Source organism: Melanerpes formicivorus, unplaced genomic scaffold (assembly GCF_026170545.1).
Source record: "Melanerpes formicivorus ecotype bairdi unplaced genomic scaffold, bMelFor1.0.p_v2 SCAF_20, whole genome shotgun sequence".
In the NCBI taxonomy this organism is placed as follows: domain Eukaryota; kingdom Metazoa; phylum Chordata; class Aves; order Piciformes; family Picidae; genus Melanerpes; species Melanerpes formicivorus.
In genome coordinates, this window is record NW_027142372.1 from 12,501,976 (window position 1) to 12,516,460 (window position 14,485).

Here is a 14,485-nt window from a genome sequence, read left to right on the forward strand (position 1 = left end):
CTCTGTGGTCTCCCCATCCATAATTTTGGTCTTGTTTCCATAGAAATCTGTCTTCATTCTTCTTTTCTTTTTCCCCTTTTAAGGATTGGCTTTAGAGCCATGACAACACCAGTGAAAACACGTGGTTTATGATGTTTGGTTAGGAGGTTCACCATGCTTTTTTATGCTGCATAAAGTGTGCATTCCTGTCTTGAGACGTACACGCAGTATGAAGAGCAAAGAGTACTATTTGCTGTTGCTACACTCCCTCTAATTTCACAGTGTAGATACGAAAGGGCATTCACAGCAGGACAAGGTAGAAATGACAGTAAAGATTTTCAGAGCACCCATTTCCAAGCCAAAATTAAAGAAACCCTCAAAGCTGTTTTTCCTTTCCCCCCCGCTAATCTCTGCTGTAAAGCTCACACTAATGTCACCAGGTCAGGAATAATGTGCATTTATGAAGGGTCTTGCTCAGTTTCTCTTTTGTGATATGACCATTGTTTTGAACAGGGAATTCCCTGGGATGTGTTTCATTAGAAACCAAGGAGAAAGATGCCCCCCACCCCCTGGCCTCACCTGACTCCAATTGTAAACATGCTGAGGAGATGCTTCCCTTGTAACCAGCCAATGAGCATGATTAAACCTGGAGGGGAAAACCATCTGATTAAAAATCTCCAAGACATTCATCAATCTTTAACCTGCTTTAGCTGCTGTTGGGGACTCAACTCTTCAATGAATTCCCCACATTTCTCTCTGAGATATCTCAAGCTGCACCAGGGGAAGTTTAGGCTCAAAGTGAGGAGAAATATTTTCACAGAAAGAGTTGTTGGCCATTGGGATGTGCTGCCCAGGAAGGTGGAGTCGATGTCCCTGGAGGTGTTCAAGAGGGGATTGGACGTGGCACTTGGTGCCATGGTTTAGTAGTTATGAGGTGTTGGGTGACAGGGTGGACTTGAAGTCTTTTCCAACCTTATTGATTCTATGCTTGAACCCTTAAACTCCAAGAACTCACCAGCTCCTTTTGCAAGAAGTGGCCCTGGAGCAGGGAGGGTGTTCAGAGCTGACCATGCAAGCACAAGCACTGTGTTCAACTCACCGATTATGCCAAAGGAGAAAAGAGTGAGTTGTTTCCCCAGTCTGTCCATACTTTTCTGGAGAGGTGTTTTGGGAGTCTGGAAACAGTAGAGAATATCTGGGTTTCTTTACTTGTTATTTGAGATGAGAAGACGTTGGTCAGCCCAGAACCACAGACCCACATCACCCTGGTTATCATTACTGTGGTCCCTACAGCTGACTGATACACCTCAGTGTTTACCTACCCCAGACCCCCAGTGGCATCTGATAGGTGCAGACTGTCCCACAGAGAGGGTGTCTCTGCCTCAGTGCAGTTAAGACAGGATAAAAGTGGGAGAAAGAAGAATCCTATTCAGTTATAGCTTGGGAGCCAAGGCAGAGGGAGGCTTAGGGCTAAATTGAAAAACCTTAGCAACTGAGTCCAGGACTGGATAACGTTTGTGCAAAGCTTCTGGGAGAGAGGTACAAAGTCTGGACCCCCATCCATGTCTCAGAGATGCACACATTACCCAGAAGCATCTATTTATGCTTTGCTGTCATTTCTTATATTAATGGATCAAGAGTTAATTGGTGCCCCCCATCTGTCTTTGCTCTGAGCTCTGGCCCATGAAATTTTGGCTTGTATAGAAAAAAAACTTTATATACATAATGCAAAGTGGGCAGAGGGGGAGAAGAAAACAGTGTTTGGGTGACTACCAAGTTAGACACAAGCCAAGCATCACAGCTCTGGATTTAGAAGCCTAAATCCAGCTTATAACTTTTCTCTTTTTCCTGGCTACAACACTTTGGTGTCCCTCAATCACACAGATGCTTTGGAGCAGAAGCAGAAATGAACCCAGTGCACAAACTCTTGGAACTACTGCTTCTCACAAACTTTCATCCAGAACATCCACCACTTCCAGAAATGCCCAGAGACTTCTTTACCTCTTCAGCTTGCATCATTTTGAACACCTCTCCAAACTGTGAATTTTCACCTGTCCCAATCACTATGCCCTGAAAAGAAGGGGAAAAAAAAAACCAACAGTGATGGAAATGAAAATGTAGACATTGTGTAATTAATGTTGAGGAGAAGATTGAGGCTGCCAGGACTCACTTTCCCCTTCCCATATCGCACCAGTGTCCCCATGAAAACAATATTGCTCAGCGTGGTTATGTCTCTGGCTTCCAGTAAGACACTGTCAGTCTTGTTGCAAGGCTCAGCTTCTCCAGTGAAACTGGATTCATCCACCAGCAGATCTGTAACCTAGTTAAAAAGACATGTTTCTGGCACTGTTAAGACAAGACATTTCCAGAACAGGCTCCTGTACAGACAGCTGTATTTACCTCGATCAGCCTGAGGTCTGCAGGAACTCTGTCGCCCACAGACAGGTATATGATATCTCCAGGCACAAGCTCTCGTGCTAGAAGGTGCTGCAGTTTTCCTTCCCTCAGGCTACATGAGACAAATGGAAAAAGAAGAAAGGAAACCAGGCTGTGAGGTTTATATTTCTTCTGCAGCCTTGGGAATGTGGCTGGCAAGAAGGCAAAGCTTCCCTGTCCCAAACAGCTTCCAACGTAAATAAGAACGTGATCATCTCTCCTCATCACTCTGAAGATTTTTATGTTCACTTTGGGCTCAGTTTTAGCTCACAAAGAGATGGGTGGGTTACAGAAAACTTTCATTCCAGCAATAAGTGACTTCAACAGGACTTAAGCAGTAGATAGGAGTAACCAGGTATGCCTTCCTGTGGCTCATGCTTTCAATAATGAAATGCAGATACTTTAACCTAAAACAAACAAAAGAAATCTATTTTTTACAGCCAGAATTACTGCTGGCATTTCACTATTGTATTGAAAGTACAGCCTTGGGTGTTTAGATGCTCATGGTGTTATACCATCAATAAATTAAGAGCAAACAGTGGTGGCTGTGAGATCCAAACCTGGATGAACTTTGGACCAGATGAATAGCCCATGCTGCTTCTGCAAGTGCAAAGTTTCTCTGAGCCTCACAGGTTATTTGTGTTGGCCATGACAAAACTGATTTGCTGAGCCATATATAGGAAAAGTGTTTCCTGTGCTCTAAAGTGCTGATAGGAACATCAAAGCAGCCAGGGAAGCAGGATCTGATACACCCCACAGCTGCTCCACAGGCGGTGCTGTGGCTGCGCTCACATACAGCCAGTCTGCATCAAAACCCCTGGTGGGCTCAAGCCCAGCACCCCCACACAGCGACTGGTGTGTGGGGGTGAGGAGATCCTGCCCACTTGCACCTCTGCTCACAAACCATTTGGTGTCAATGTCACAGGGGTAAAAACACCCTAAAGCCAAAAAAAAGTTATGCAAGTCAAGTTTTTTGTGCAGTAGCTTCAGGGCTGCAACTCCTCTGCTGTGAGGGGAGGTTAAGGGAGGTGGGGTTGTTCAGCCTGGAGAAAGCTCTGGGGAAACCTTCCTGTGGGTTTTCAGTACTTAAGGAGGCTGATAAGAAAGCTGTGGACAGACTATTTAACAGGGCCTGTTGCAACAGGACAAGGAGTGATGGTTTAAAACTAAAAGAGGGAGATTTAGACTAGATCTAAGAGAGAAATTTTTTTGTGCTGAGGGTGGTGAGGGACACTGGCCCAGGCTGCCCAGAAAGGTGGTAGATGCCCTATCCATGGAACCGTCCCAGATCAGGTTGCATGGGGCTCTGAGCAACTTGCTCTAGTTGCATGTCCCTGCTGACTGCAGCGTGTTGCACTAGGTGACCTTGAAAGGTTTCTTCCAACCCAACCCATTCTATGAATCTATGACACACAGGAAGCTGCAGGAATCCTTATGTGGTGTGTGACACAGGACGTTCTGGGACCTTCCTCTTTCAGCATTTAATTCCTCATGGTGGGGGCTACTTTAAAAATCCAGTTATTTCATCCCCTTTCACTGTGCCTTACAGCTGCACCCACACACGGTGCCACCCATGTAAATGTAAAGCAATTTTCTTCTCAGGTTGGTTCTGGCCCCACAGCCCAAACCCTGCTAAACCCTGCTGAAGCAGGCGTGCCTCACCAGTTGCATTCAGGGGGCACCAGCTTGTTCAGTTCCTCCAGAGATTTCTCTGAGCGGTATTCCTTTGAAAGGAGAAAGGAGAGGAAAGCCAAGTTACATGTGAGGGGATTTGCTCCTGACAGCCCTGGCCATGGAGCTGAGCTCTGGGGGACGCACCTGGATGAAGGCCACGGTGACCACGATGAGCACTGCCTGCAAACAGAGAGGCGTCACAGGTGTGGGCACAACGGCTGCAGAGAGCAGGGGGTTGGGTTGCTGGAGGGGTACCACCTACCATGGTGATGCTTGCAGCGTCCTCATACTCTTTTGTGATGACACTCACCAAGGCAGAAGCCAGCAGCAGGAGGATGAGGGGATTTTTAAACTGAGGAAAGAAAACCAAACTGCAATATGAAATTAAACATGGAGCTGTGGAAGCTGAGCTGGCCCCAGGTCTCATCAGAAAGGATTGGCTGTGGGGTTTCGCTGCATGGACCCTCCTTGCTTGTGACAGCAGCATCCCCCTGCCTGGACACAGGTGGTTCAGCACTTGTGGTCAGGCTGATACCAAATTCTGCACCTGTACAGGAGATGGGCAGCATCAGGGACCAGCAGGACAAGGTCACACCAAGAGGTGTGGATTTTGTCTCTTTTCCCCTGCTTGCACAGGCCAGGCACACCTTTGCAGGCATTCAGCACAGGGATGACTCTGAAAGCTACTTGGAAGCATGAAAGGTACAAACAAAATATTGATTGTCTTCTTAGAATTTGAAGCTAGAATTTGAAACCAGAAAACCTTTTCCTTCTTCTTTCCCTTTGTATATCTGCTAAACTCTGCACTGGACCCAGTGCTGTGAGAGTCAGGTCCTCAATGTTTTCATTTTTAACCACAGAAGGATCTTTTCCTTACCTGAACTAGTTGCAGTTCTGTTTAGTTAATGTGGGAATTGATGAAAGGGAATTAAGTAAAGACCAGGCTGCCTGGATTGGGTAGCAGGAGCATGGTGGTGCACAGTAGGAAAGCCGCAGTTTAGATTTGTTCCTGGCTAAAGCTAAAGGTGAAAGTGTCCTTTGTTTCTCTGTGGAGAGACTGGGCTGAAGGGAAGATGTTACAAAAACACAGCAGCCTGAAGGAGCCACGTGAAGTGGCTGAGGCACAGCGCTCGAGTGCAGAGCTGTGGATGGTGTGGGAATGCAGGCAGCAACTCCAGAGACAGTGACAGGTTGCAGAAGAATCCGAGATGCACTGAAGAGTTTGTTTGGTGTCGCCATAGGAGACACAGCTTGTTGAAGATGAGCAAAAAAAGAAAGAGTAAAAGAGTAAAAGTTATGAGTAAAAGAATCTTTGTAAACATCACAAAGAGATTGGGGAGTGCTTAAAGACTATTGATCACCTAGGAAAAAAAGGCATGGCCCATGAAATAAAGTCTTTCAAAGCATGTAAAATCTCCATGATCCAGCTAAGCAAGAAGAAAATCGATCAAATTGCTAGTTGGAAAATAAAAGTCCTTCCCTTGTTTAATTCAAAGCCATAAAGATAGGTGAAAGGTGCATTAAATACTGATGAGAACCAGTTAACAAAAGCAAAGCTCAAGAAAAACTCAGCTGGGGGAAAAAAAACCCACCTTCTACCCAGCATTTTGGGGCAGCTGGCTTGAAACTGTAGCTCTTCATAGCACCTGTCACCATGCATGGATCTGTCTGTTACTGATTAAGACACCAACACTCACCCCAGCTCTACATCTGCCTCTGCTGGAGGTTTGGGGCTTTCCTTCACTGGGTTAACTGGAATCAGAGAGGCTTTCAGCTGCTATCGGTTTTTGCTCAAGCCTTTCATGATTTTATCACTTGCTTTAAAGGGAATAAATATGCTGCAGAAATCAGGTCACTGATCTAGGCTTTTGATTTGTGGACTGTGTGGAGATAAAAGGGCTTATTTTTATTTTAAGATGTTATCTTCACAGGAATTGACCCCCACATCTCAATCTCACAATAGCTTTCCCCAGGGAATGGACATGTTGTGTCCAGGACACAGCCTGTTCCAAGGCTGAATCTGTGGATGTAGAAACTCTGAATATTTGGATGCAGACACACTCAGGCCAACCCAGGCAGAGGGTTTTCACCAGGAAATGAGAATCTGTGCAGAAGATCCTTACCTGGTCTAGGTATTTCTTCCATATGGGTTCTGTATTCTCCACTGAAAATTCATTCCAGCCATGTTTTGACCTTCGCTGTAGCACAGAAAACTCAGAAAGTCCACTCTGCAAATCCACCTAGAGGGAAATGAAAAAATCCACTGTTACATGCTGTCCAATAGTTACAGAAACCTTCTGTTGAACAGTTACAGAAAGCTTCTGCAAGATATTCATAGTTTGGCCCTCCATTAGAATGAAATAGCATAGAATAGAATTAACCAGGTTGGAAGAGACTTTCAAGATCATCGTGGCCAACCTATCACCCAACACCACCTAATCAACTAAACCATGGCACCAAGCACCCCATCAAGTCTCTTCCTAAACACCTCCAGTGATGGTGACTCCACCACCTCCCTGGGCAGCACATTCCAATGGCAAATCTCTCTTTCTGTGAAGAATTTCTTCCTAACATCCAGCCTAAACCTCCCCTGGTGCAGCCTGAGGCTGTGTCCTCTTGTTCTGATGCTGGTTGCCTGGGAGAAGAGACCAGCTCCCACCTATCTACAACCTCCCTTCAGGTAGATGTAGAGAGCAGTAAGGTCTCCCCTGAGCCTCCTCCTCTCCAGGCTAAGCAACCCCAGCTCCCTCAGCCTATCTCCATAGGGCTTGTGCTCCAAACCCCTCACCAACTTTGTTGCCCTTCTCTGGACACCTTCCAGCAACTCAACCTCCTTCCTAAACTGAGGCACCCAGAACTGGACACAGGACTCAAGGTCATTCTGCCCTAACCAGTGCAGTGTACAGGGGCAGAATGACCTCCCTGCTCCTGCTGGCTACACTGTTCCTGATACAGGCCAGGATGCCACTGGCCTTCTTGGCCACCTGGGCACACTGCTGGCTCATGTTCATCCTACCATTGACCAGCACCCCCAGGTCCCTCTCTGCCTGGCTGCTCTCCAGCCACTCTGACCCCAGCCTGTAGCACTGCCTGGGGTTGCTGTGGCCGATGTGCAGAACCCAGCACTGGGATGTGTTCAATCTCATGCCATTGGATTCTGCCCATCTGTCCAGCCTGTCAAGGTCCCTCTGCAGAGCCCTGCTACCCTCTAACATAATAAATCTACCTTCTGTTTTTCTGTTGAGGAATGTTTGTTAAACTACAAAACTTTACCATCACAGAAATCCATAACGTAAGCACAAGTTAATAAAAGAAAACCCCAAAACAAAACAAAAACCTCTAGAACATATTCCCACAAGTGAGAGCTTGCATAATAGATGACAAATAAGAAATCTAAAGTAGTAAAGAATTGATTTCTGGTTTCACTGTGCAGTTAAAGAGAAGGTAAAAGTACCCTGACAACATTCAAAGAGAACAAATGGAGAAGGAATAAAATCCATTTTCCCTGGATTAAAAAAAACCAACAAGGTCAGATTTATTGCTGATTTATTAGTTAGCAAATGATAATCCTTAGCAAAATATCATGGGGCTCCTCTGACAGCTTTGGCAGAGCACTGGAGAGCTTCTTTACCAGGCTGGACAATGGAATTCTTTCAGCTGCAGCTCACAGATCCACCCACCCCAGTGAAATCCAGCCCCAGGACAAAATGAAACACAAATGCCCAATGCTGAGCCTCCAACACAGCCAACACAAGGATTCATCCCACATGAAGGCAGAGGAATTGGGCACTCCAGGAGTTTGCATGTGAAACTGAAGGCAAATTTTGCTGCTTGGTCTCCCCGCAGTCAGGTGACAGAGAGCTCATTGCTGTGTTCACAAACACCTCTAAACCCCTTACCTTTAAAGCTTTTGCCAAGTCTTCTTTATGGCATTTACATGCCTCTTTGGGGGGCAGAACTGTCACCTCCTTCTCCTGCTTGATTATTTTCAGCTCACACTCCTCATGGCGCTGAGTAAATAAGATAAAGCAATTGTTAGGCGGGAGCACAGTTAATGAAAGCATTTAATCATCTCTTTGCTGCTTCCCTTAATCCCATTCCGGTCCCTCACCTTGCCAGGCATGACCTCACTGTTAGCTCAAACACTCCCTAAATCACAGCCCTTCATACCACTAATTAATCCTCATTACAGCCTCAAAGACAGGTGCACATCCCTGCCTTGGAAGGAAGGCTGTTAGGAGCTGGGTTACCAAAAAGAGAAGCTAGTTGCATGACTGTGGTCAGAAAAGTGTGCCAGGTCTGCTGCTTGCAGATAGCACGCCCAAGATGAGCATTCTTCTGTGTCAGTGTCTCACAGCCCACCCCATGCTCAATGCTCAGAGTAAGTTAAAACTTTTGCCCTTGTTAAAAACATAACAAATGAACAGAAGAGGTGAGATAGAAAGATTTTTGAGCCAGTGGGAGAAAGCAAAAGCCTCCTTCCTCATCTCCACCTCTGTTTACCTGCAAGACAGTTCTACAAACACTTCTGAGAGGGGCAAATGGCTTTTCTTTCTCCATCCAGGCAACTCAAGGCCTGAACCAAAAGACTCCACTTCTCTTCCCTTTGGAGATCCCTCATCTCCTTTTCCAAAGCATTCTTCCCAGAGCAGCAGCATCCTCTAAATCTCAGCCAGGCACAGCACAGAGGCAGTGTGATCACTATTGCATGGAGAGGGAGAAACCTCACCCTTCCCAAGGGACAAGAAAATCCATTCCCATTCACCTTCATTCATGAAACACAAGGGTGGGTGCTCATTATGAGAAGGATCCTGATAGAGCCTCGTGCTCAGCCCCACAGCCAGCTCTCACTCAGCAGAGGGGGAGGAATTTGGCACTGGTTCTCCAATACCAACACCTGGAGCTCAGATCTGGCTCATCAGCACCCGAGCAGGGATCTGGAAGACTTCAGAGCTGCCAGAAATGGTATATGAAAAATTAGCCCTTCTGTGAGTATTCACAGAGGTTGCTAAGGAGCATCCAATGTTTTGCAATCCAAAGGTGAGGACAAATGCAGAGAATCCATGAGTGATGAATCCAGAGAAACCACCAAAACACCAACCAACTTTGGCCACGTGTTGCAGCCCCCTTTTTTATCACTGGTCCCTGTCCCACAGGAGAGCTGCTAACACATGAGATATTGACCTGCTCCTGGAGTATACACAGAAGAGTTTGCTGTGATCCCTTGGTCTCTGCAGTGCTCACTTAGAAACAGTTTTGCCCTAGGCACAACCTGGCTTTTCCACGTCCCCAGAAATTTGCCCAAGATGTTCAAGGCTTTTCCTGCTGCTCTGTTTCCCTTTTGCTGGCAACCACGTTTTGCCCAAAGAAGCTGCAGGACCTCTCTGCTGTTTCAAGGTGTACTACCAACAGACATCACCCTTATTTCAATATTTCCTTACCAGACATCCCTAGAAGGGACAGAAATATCCTTCCACCTTTAAAAGTGGTTTATTCCTACTTGTGCAAATTCATCAGCCTCCTGCAGCTTTGATGACAGCCAGATTCTAGAGCCACCCATGCACCTAAGGAGATGGAAGGACTTGCTGGGGAAAAACACCACGACCGTTACAGACACATATCTTGAGTTCACTACTGTGCTGATTTAATTAACACACTTTCCACAAGCTCTTATGTGCTGCTGGTGACACATGCAAGTATCAAGGAAGAAATTCTGTAGTATGAGGGTGGTGGAACACTGGAACAGGTTGCCCAGAGAGGTGGTGGAGGCCCCATCCCTGGAGACATTCCAGGTCATGTTGTACAGGCCACTGAACAACCTGCTCCAGTTGCAGACGTCCCTGATTACTGCAGAGGGGGTTGGACTAGATGACCTTTAAAGATCCCTTCTAACACAACACATTCTATGACTCTAAGGCAGAGCCTTGCCTCAAAAGAGTTTCAATTTTAGTCAAAGGAGCTGGAGGGCAGAAGAAGATCCAGGCACAGAGGTGACATGCCTCCAGTTGCCCAGAGCCAGCAAGGGAAGGCAGGACCCAGCTCTGTCACTAATATTTACCTTCAAAAAGGTGTGGAGGAAATGAACAAGAAAAGCACTTGGATGTGCTTGAGCTGTGCACAGCCAGATCGATAGAACTGCTGCCAGCACCATGCTCCTGACAGCCAGGGGCTGCTGTGAAATGAACAGCTTTATAGGGATGAATTAATTTGCCTTGATTAGCTTATACCTGTAAGTGGTTTCCCCTGGATGAATGCAGTGCAGCTTTTCCTACCAGGTTACTCTAGTGATGCACAAGCTGCAAATGTGCCAGTGAACCCCCATCTCCCTCCTCCTCTGTCATGTGCTGCAGGTGTGGAGACCCCTTCACCCCCAGATGCATCCCACACCACATCTACTGGGCACCAGGCAGGGGCCTCAGCAAACCCCCTCACAAACCTTCTTAAAACCATAGAATCATTTCAGCTGGAAAAGACCTCTGAGATCCTGGAATCCAACCCATATCTAATTCTCCCAAGTCTGGTACCAAACTGTCTCTCAGCACCACATCTCTGCCTCTTTGAAGCACCTCTAGCATCTCCACAGGCAGACTGTTCTGGTGTTTAATAACTCTTTCACTGAATGAGTTTCTTCTGATATCCAACCTGAGCCTCTACTGGTGCAACTTGAGGCCATGTGCTTTCATTTTATCTCTTGTTACCAGGGAGAAGAAACCAACTCCCCTCAGCCTCCTTTTCTCCAGGATGAACAACCCCGGTTGCCTCATACACTCCTCTTAAGATGTGTTCTCCAGACCTTTCACCACCTTCATTGCCCCTCTGTGAACACACACCAGCACATTAGTGTCTTTCTTGTGAGGGTCCCAAAACTAAGCCCAGTACTCAAGGTGTGGCCTCACAGAGGGACATTCGTTTCCCTGGTCCTACTGCACACATTAATCCTGATAAAGGCCAGGATGCTGTTGGCCTTGTTCACCACCAGAGCACACTGCTGGCTCATCTTCAGCCAGCTGTTGACCAGCATCCTGAGATCTTTCAAGTCACTCTCCTCCAAGCCTGGAGTGTTCATGGGGTCGTTGTGACCCCAAGTGCAAGACCTGGCACTTGGCTTTGTTAAACCTCATGCAACTGACCTTGGCCTATCAATCCAGCCTGCCCAGGTCCCTCTGAAGAGCCTTCCTACCCTCAATCAGATCAACATTCCCTCCCAACTTAACGTCATCTGGGAAGTTACTCTTACCCACATCACTCATAAGGATACTAAACAAGACTGGTCCCAAAACCAAGCCCTGGGGAGCACCACTTGTGACCATCTGACAACGGGATTTAACTCCACCACAACTCTTGCTGTGCATTAATTTCTTGTCTATTTCCACTGCAAGGCAAGTGTGGGCTCTCAACACCATCCATTTACACTCTCAACCTTTATCTTCCATTGTTTTAAATAGTAATAATCAAAAAAGTGTTTCTGGTGCCTTGCAAGATTAGGAAATAGTGGAGGCTGAGCAAAGCAGCTGTCCCAGCACAGCTCAGAGCATGCCTGGCACTGCTGGTACCTGCACTGCTGCCTCCGCATCCCTCATCCCGAAACAATCCATCACTTGTTGTGCCAAGCAGCCCGTGTGGGAAGGAAGAAGGTGTGGAGCTTTCTGCAGAGTGCAAAGCCCTTTCTGTATACTCTGGCAACCAGCCCAAAAGATCAGTTTTCAGTAAAGGCAGAGGTGGGGAGAATTCTGAGGTTTTGCATATTCTTTTCCTCCTGTCTTGGATAATTTTGGACAAGCCAACCTATGTGAGCCAGCCAGAAGTGGGCTGGGTTAATTAGTCTAACCAGAAGCCCTTTAAGATTAAGTTTACCAACCAAAAATTCTTCTCTTGTATGTTCTTCTTCCTTACTCAAAGAAATAAATACACCATTCCCTCAAAAGCCCTTTGCACTGCTCATCCTGGTGCACACAGCAGGCAGAGTGGGGTTTCAGGGCTGCAGCCAGCATGAAACCAGCCCGGAGCAAACCAGTGCCCTGCAAGCAAGGGGCTGCCTCGCTGGGCTTCCTTACCCAAGTCCTCAGCCACGTCCCACCAACTGCTGCTCCTCATGCACAGAGTTTCTTGCTCCATCCCGCACCTATTGCAGAATTTCAGACTTTCTACTTGAAATAACTCTTCTGCTCTCCCAGCTTGCAGATCTAAGGCTCAAAATAGACATTTTGACTGTTCAAAAAGCCAGGGGTTTTCCACAAAACTGCTTTAAAATGATTCCCTGCATTTTGAGTTGCTCTCAGGGGTATGAGAAGGTAGACCCAAGCTGGGTGGGCAGTCTCCAAATCCTGGGCTCATTGCCTCCATCTACTCATCCCCCTCCACTGCACTGCTCTCTCTCTCTCCTGCTTAAACCTGGCTGATTTTTCTTTTTAATTAACAAAACAACTCAATCTCCCTTTATTCTGGAGCAAAGCCCCTGGAGCTGAAAGGTAGTATTGGCATTGCTGCAGGAAAGCCCAACCACTGCAGCTCCACAGCTCCCAGATAAGGGGCTTCCTCTCCATGTAAACCAGTCCCTCCCATGCCCAAGAGAAACTAAACTCCTAGGCTTTAAGGCTACTTCCTATACGAAGTCTCCTGGGAGGGAGGTGCTGCAGCCCTAAGCCCAGAAACCTGGGGGAGCTGGAAGGAGACAGTGAGGGAGTTAACTCCCTGCCTGCTGCAAGCTTTTCAGAAGTGAGAAGTTGAGCTTGACACCTGTAAGAGGCTGACAACACTCAAGTGTAGTGAAGGAAATTCTGTGTTATGGCTGTGCCAAAGCAGTCCCACAGCCTCCCTTTCTTTCTCTGGGAGGAAAGCTGCACTACTCAGTTTATGTTGAGGCCATATTAAAAGAAAAAGGTACCTGCATGATAATAAAGCTCTTCTGATAAGGATGCTCTGCATATCCAGAAGGATATGGAGTTTGTGAAATTCTCCAGCAGATGAATGTTCATTGGTGTGAAACCCAAAATGGAATTATGATTTAGCCCTGAGTATAGCACAGGGCTAGGAAATACCTGGACTCCATCTCATGCTTAGAGAGTCTTGAATGGATCAGGTGTTGGGGGGACTTGGTAGGGAGAAATGAAGTGACTGCAAAGGAAAATTCCTAGCAGCTCTGAAGAAACTCTGAAGATGCACTAAACTCTGTAACCTGGATGTGCCTGGGGTAGGAGCCAGCTCTTTCTAAAGCTAACAGGAGAAAAAGCCCCTCCAGCAGCAGGTCCCCATGGGCTGGCAGTAGATCCTGATGAATTGTTCTCCTACCTGCACAAATGGAAACCATCCCATGAAGTGAAGACAGAAAGATTGCCCTGAATGATGTTACAAAATCCACCCAACTCATCAGGGTAAAAGATATTGGGAGCAAAGGGCTTCAGACTTTCAGGATGTCTGCCCTGGACTGTATGAACTGGGGTCAGTGGGTGCTATGGGGATGGCCCTAGTGCATGGCTAAAGAGAAAAGGTTATGTGGCTCATTCAGGGCATGGCTTTTTCTCCTGATTTCAAACACACATACACTCACAGCTAGGTGTGCTCATACACGTGCACACACACACTACTCACACACACACACACACATGCTTGGATGCTCAGAAGAAAAGTCTTTGGATGCTCTTTGGACTCTCACAGGAAAAACACAGCTCTTATAAAACACAAATCACACCACAAACACTCCCTGTGATTCCAAATGGGCCACTGCAGAAAAAGAGCTTTGATGTGGAAGTTTACTGTTCTGCCCCATCCAGACAACACCAGAGCCTGTGAGCTGGCCACCGCTTCACAGCTACCAGTGCTGGGACTTTTCCTGGGAGAGTTTTGGGGTTTATCGTGACCTCAGTCCCATCAGGTCACCTGGATTCACATCTCCATGGCTCTTTGACCAAAATACTTAAGATCTATAAGACTGAGAGTACTCTGCAGCTATTTTCAAGAAGCAAAATATAATTCCTAGTGGCAATATGAGTCATTTACCAGCCTAAGTCAGAACCTGAGAATACACTCTTGATGAGACAAGCTCCTGTTGTCATTACTTCCTGCTTCCTATGCTTGTGTCAGAATGCTGGTCAATCCCCTGTCCTGTTATAAATGCATCACATTCTGCACAGGCTGGAGCTAAATACAGGAAGGTTTAAACCTGGAGGCAAAGACGTATCATCATTTATTTTGGCACAACAGGAATGGGTACTGCCAAAAACCAAACCAGACTGATTGCTGGTGGCCTCCTGCCTAGGTATGATCAGAGCTTTCTCAACTTCCCATCAGAACAAGATACAGACACTTTCTGTAACCTCATCCAGATCTTCCTTTCCTGGGATTTTGGGCTACATTAAAACAGTGTAGAGCAGCATTGCATCATGCAATGCATGGGGTA

At 46.7% G+C, this 14,485-nt stretch overlaps 1 protein-coding gene across 1 annotated transcript in view; it reads right to left on the reverse strand.

Annotated features, from left to right (window-relative positions):
* Positions 1-14,485, reverse strand: part of ATP2C2 (ATPase secretory pathway Ca2+ transporting 2) — a 32,240-nt gene that overhangs the window by 16,513 nt on the left and 1,242 nt on the right. Inside the window, exons 2-11 of the mRNA XM_068150847.1 lie at positions 7,989-8,099; positions 6,213-6,329; positions 4,352-4,441; positions 4,234-4,269; positions 4,078-4,139; positions 2,380-2,488; positions 2,150-2,299; positions 1,981-2,049; positions 1,079-1,154; positions 559-625 (exon numbers count right to left, since the gene is read on the reverse strand). Coding sequence (XP_068006948.1) covers positions 559-625; positions 1,079-1,154; positions 1,981-2,049; positions 2,150-2,299; positions 2,380-2,488; positions 4,078-4,139; positions 4,234-4,269; positions 4,352-4,441; positions 6,213-6,329; positions 7,989-8,099 — 887 coding nt within the window. The remainder of the gene's footprint in view (positions 1-558; positions 626-1,078; positions 1,155-1,980; positions 2,050-2,149; positions 2,300-2,379; positions 2,489-4,077; positions 4,140-4,233; positions 4,270-4,351; positions 4,442-6,212; positions 6,330-7,988; positions 8,100-14,485) is intronic.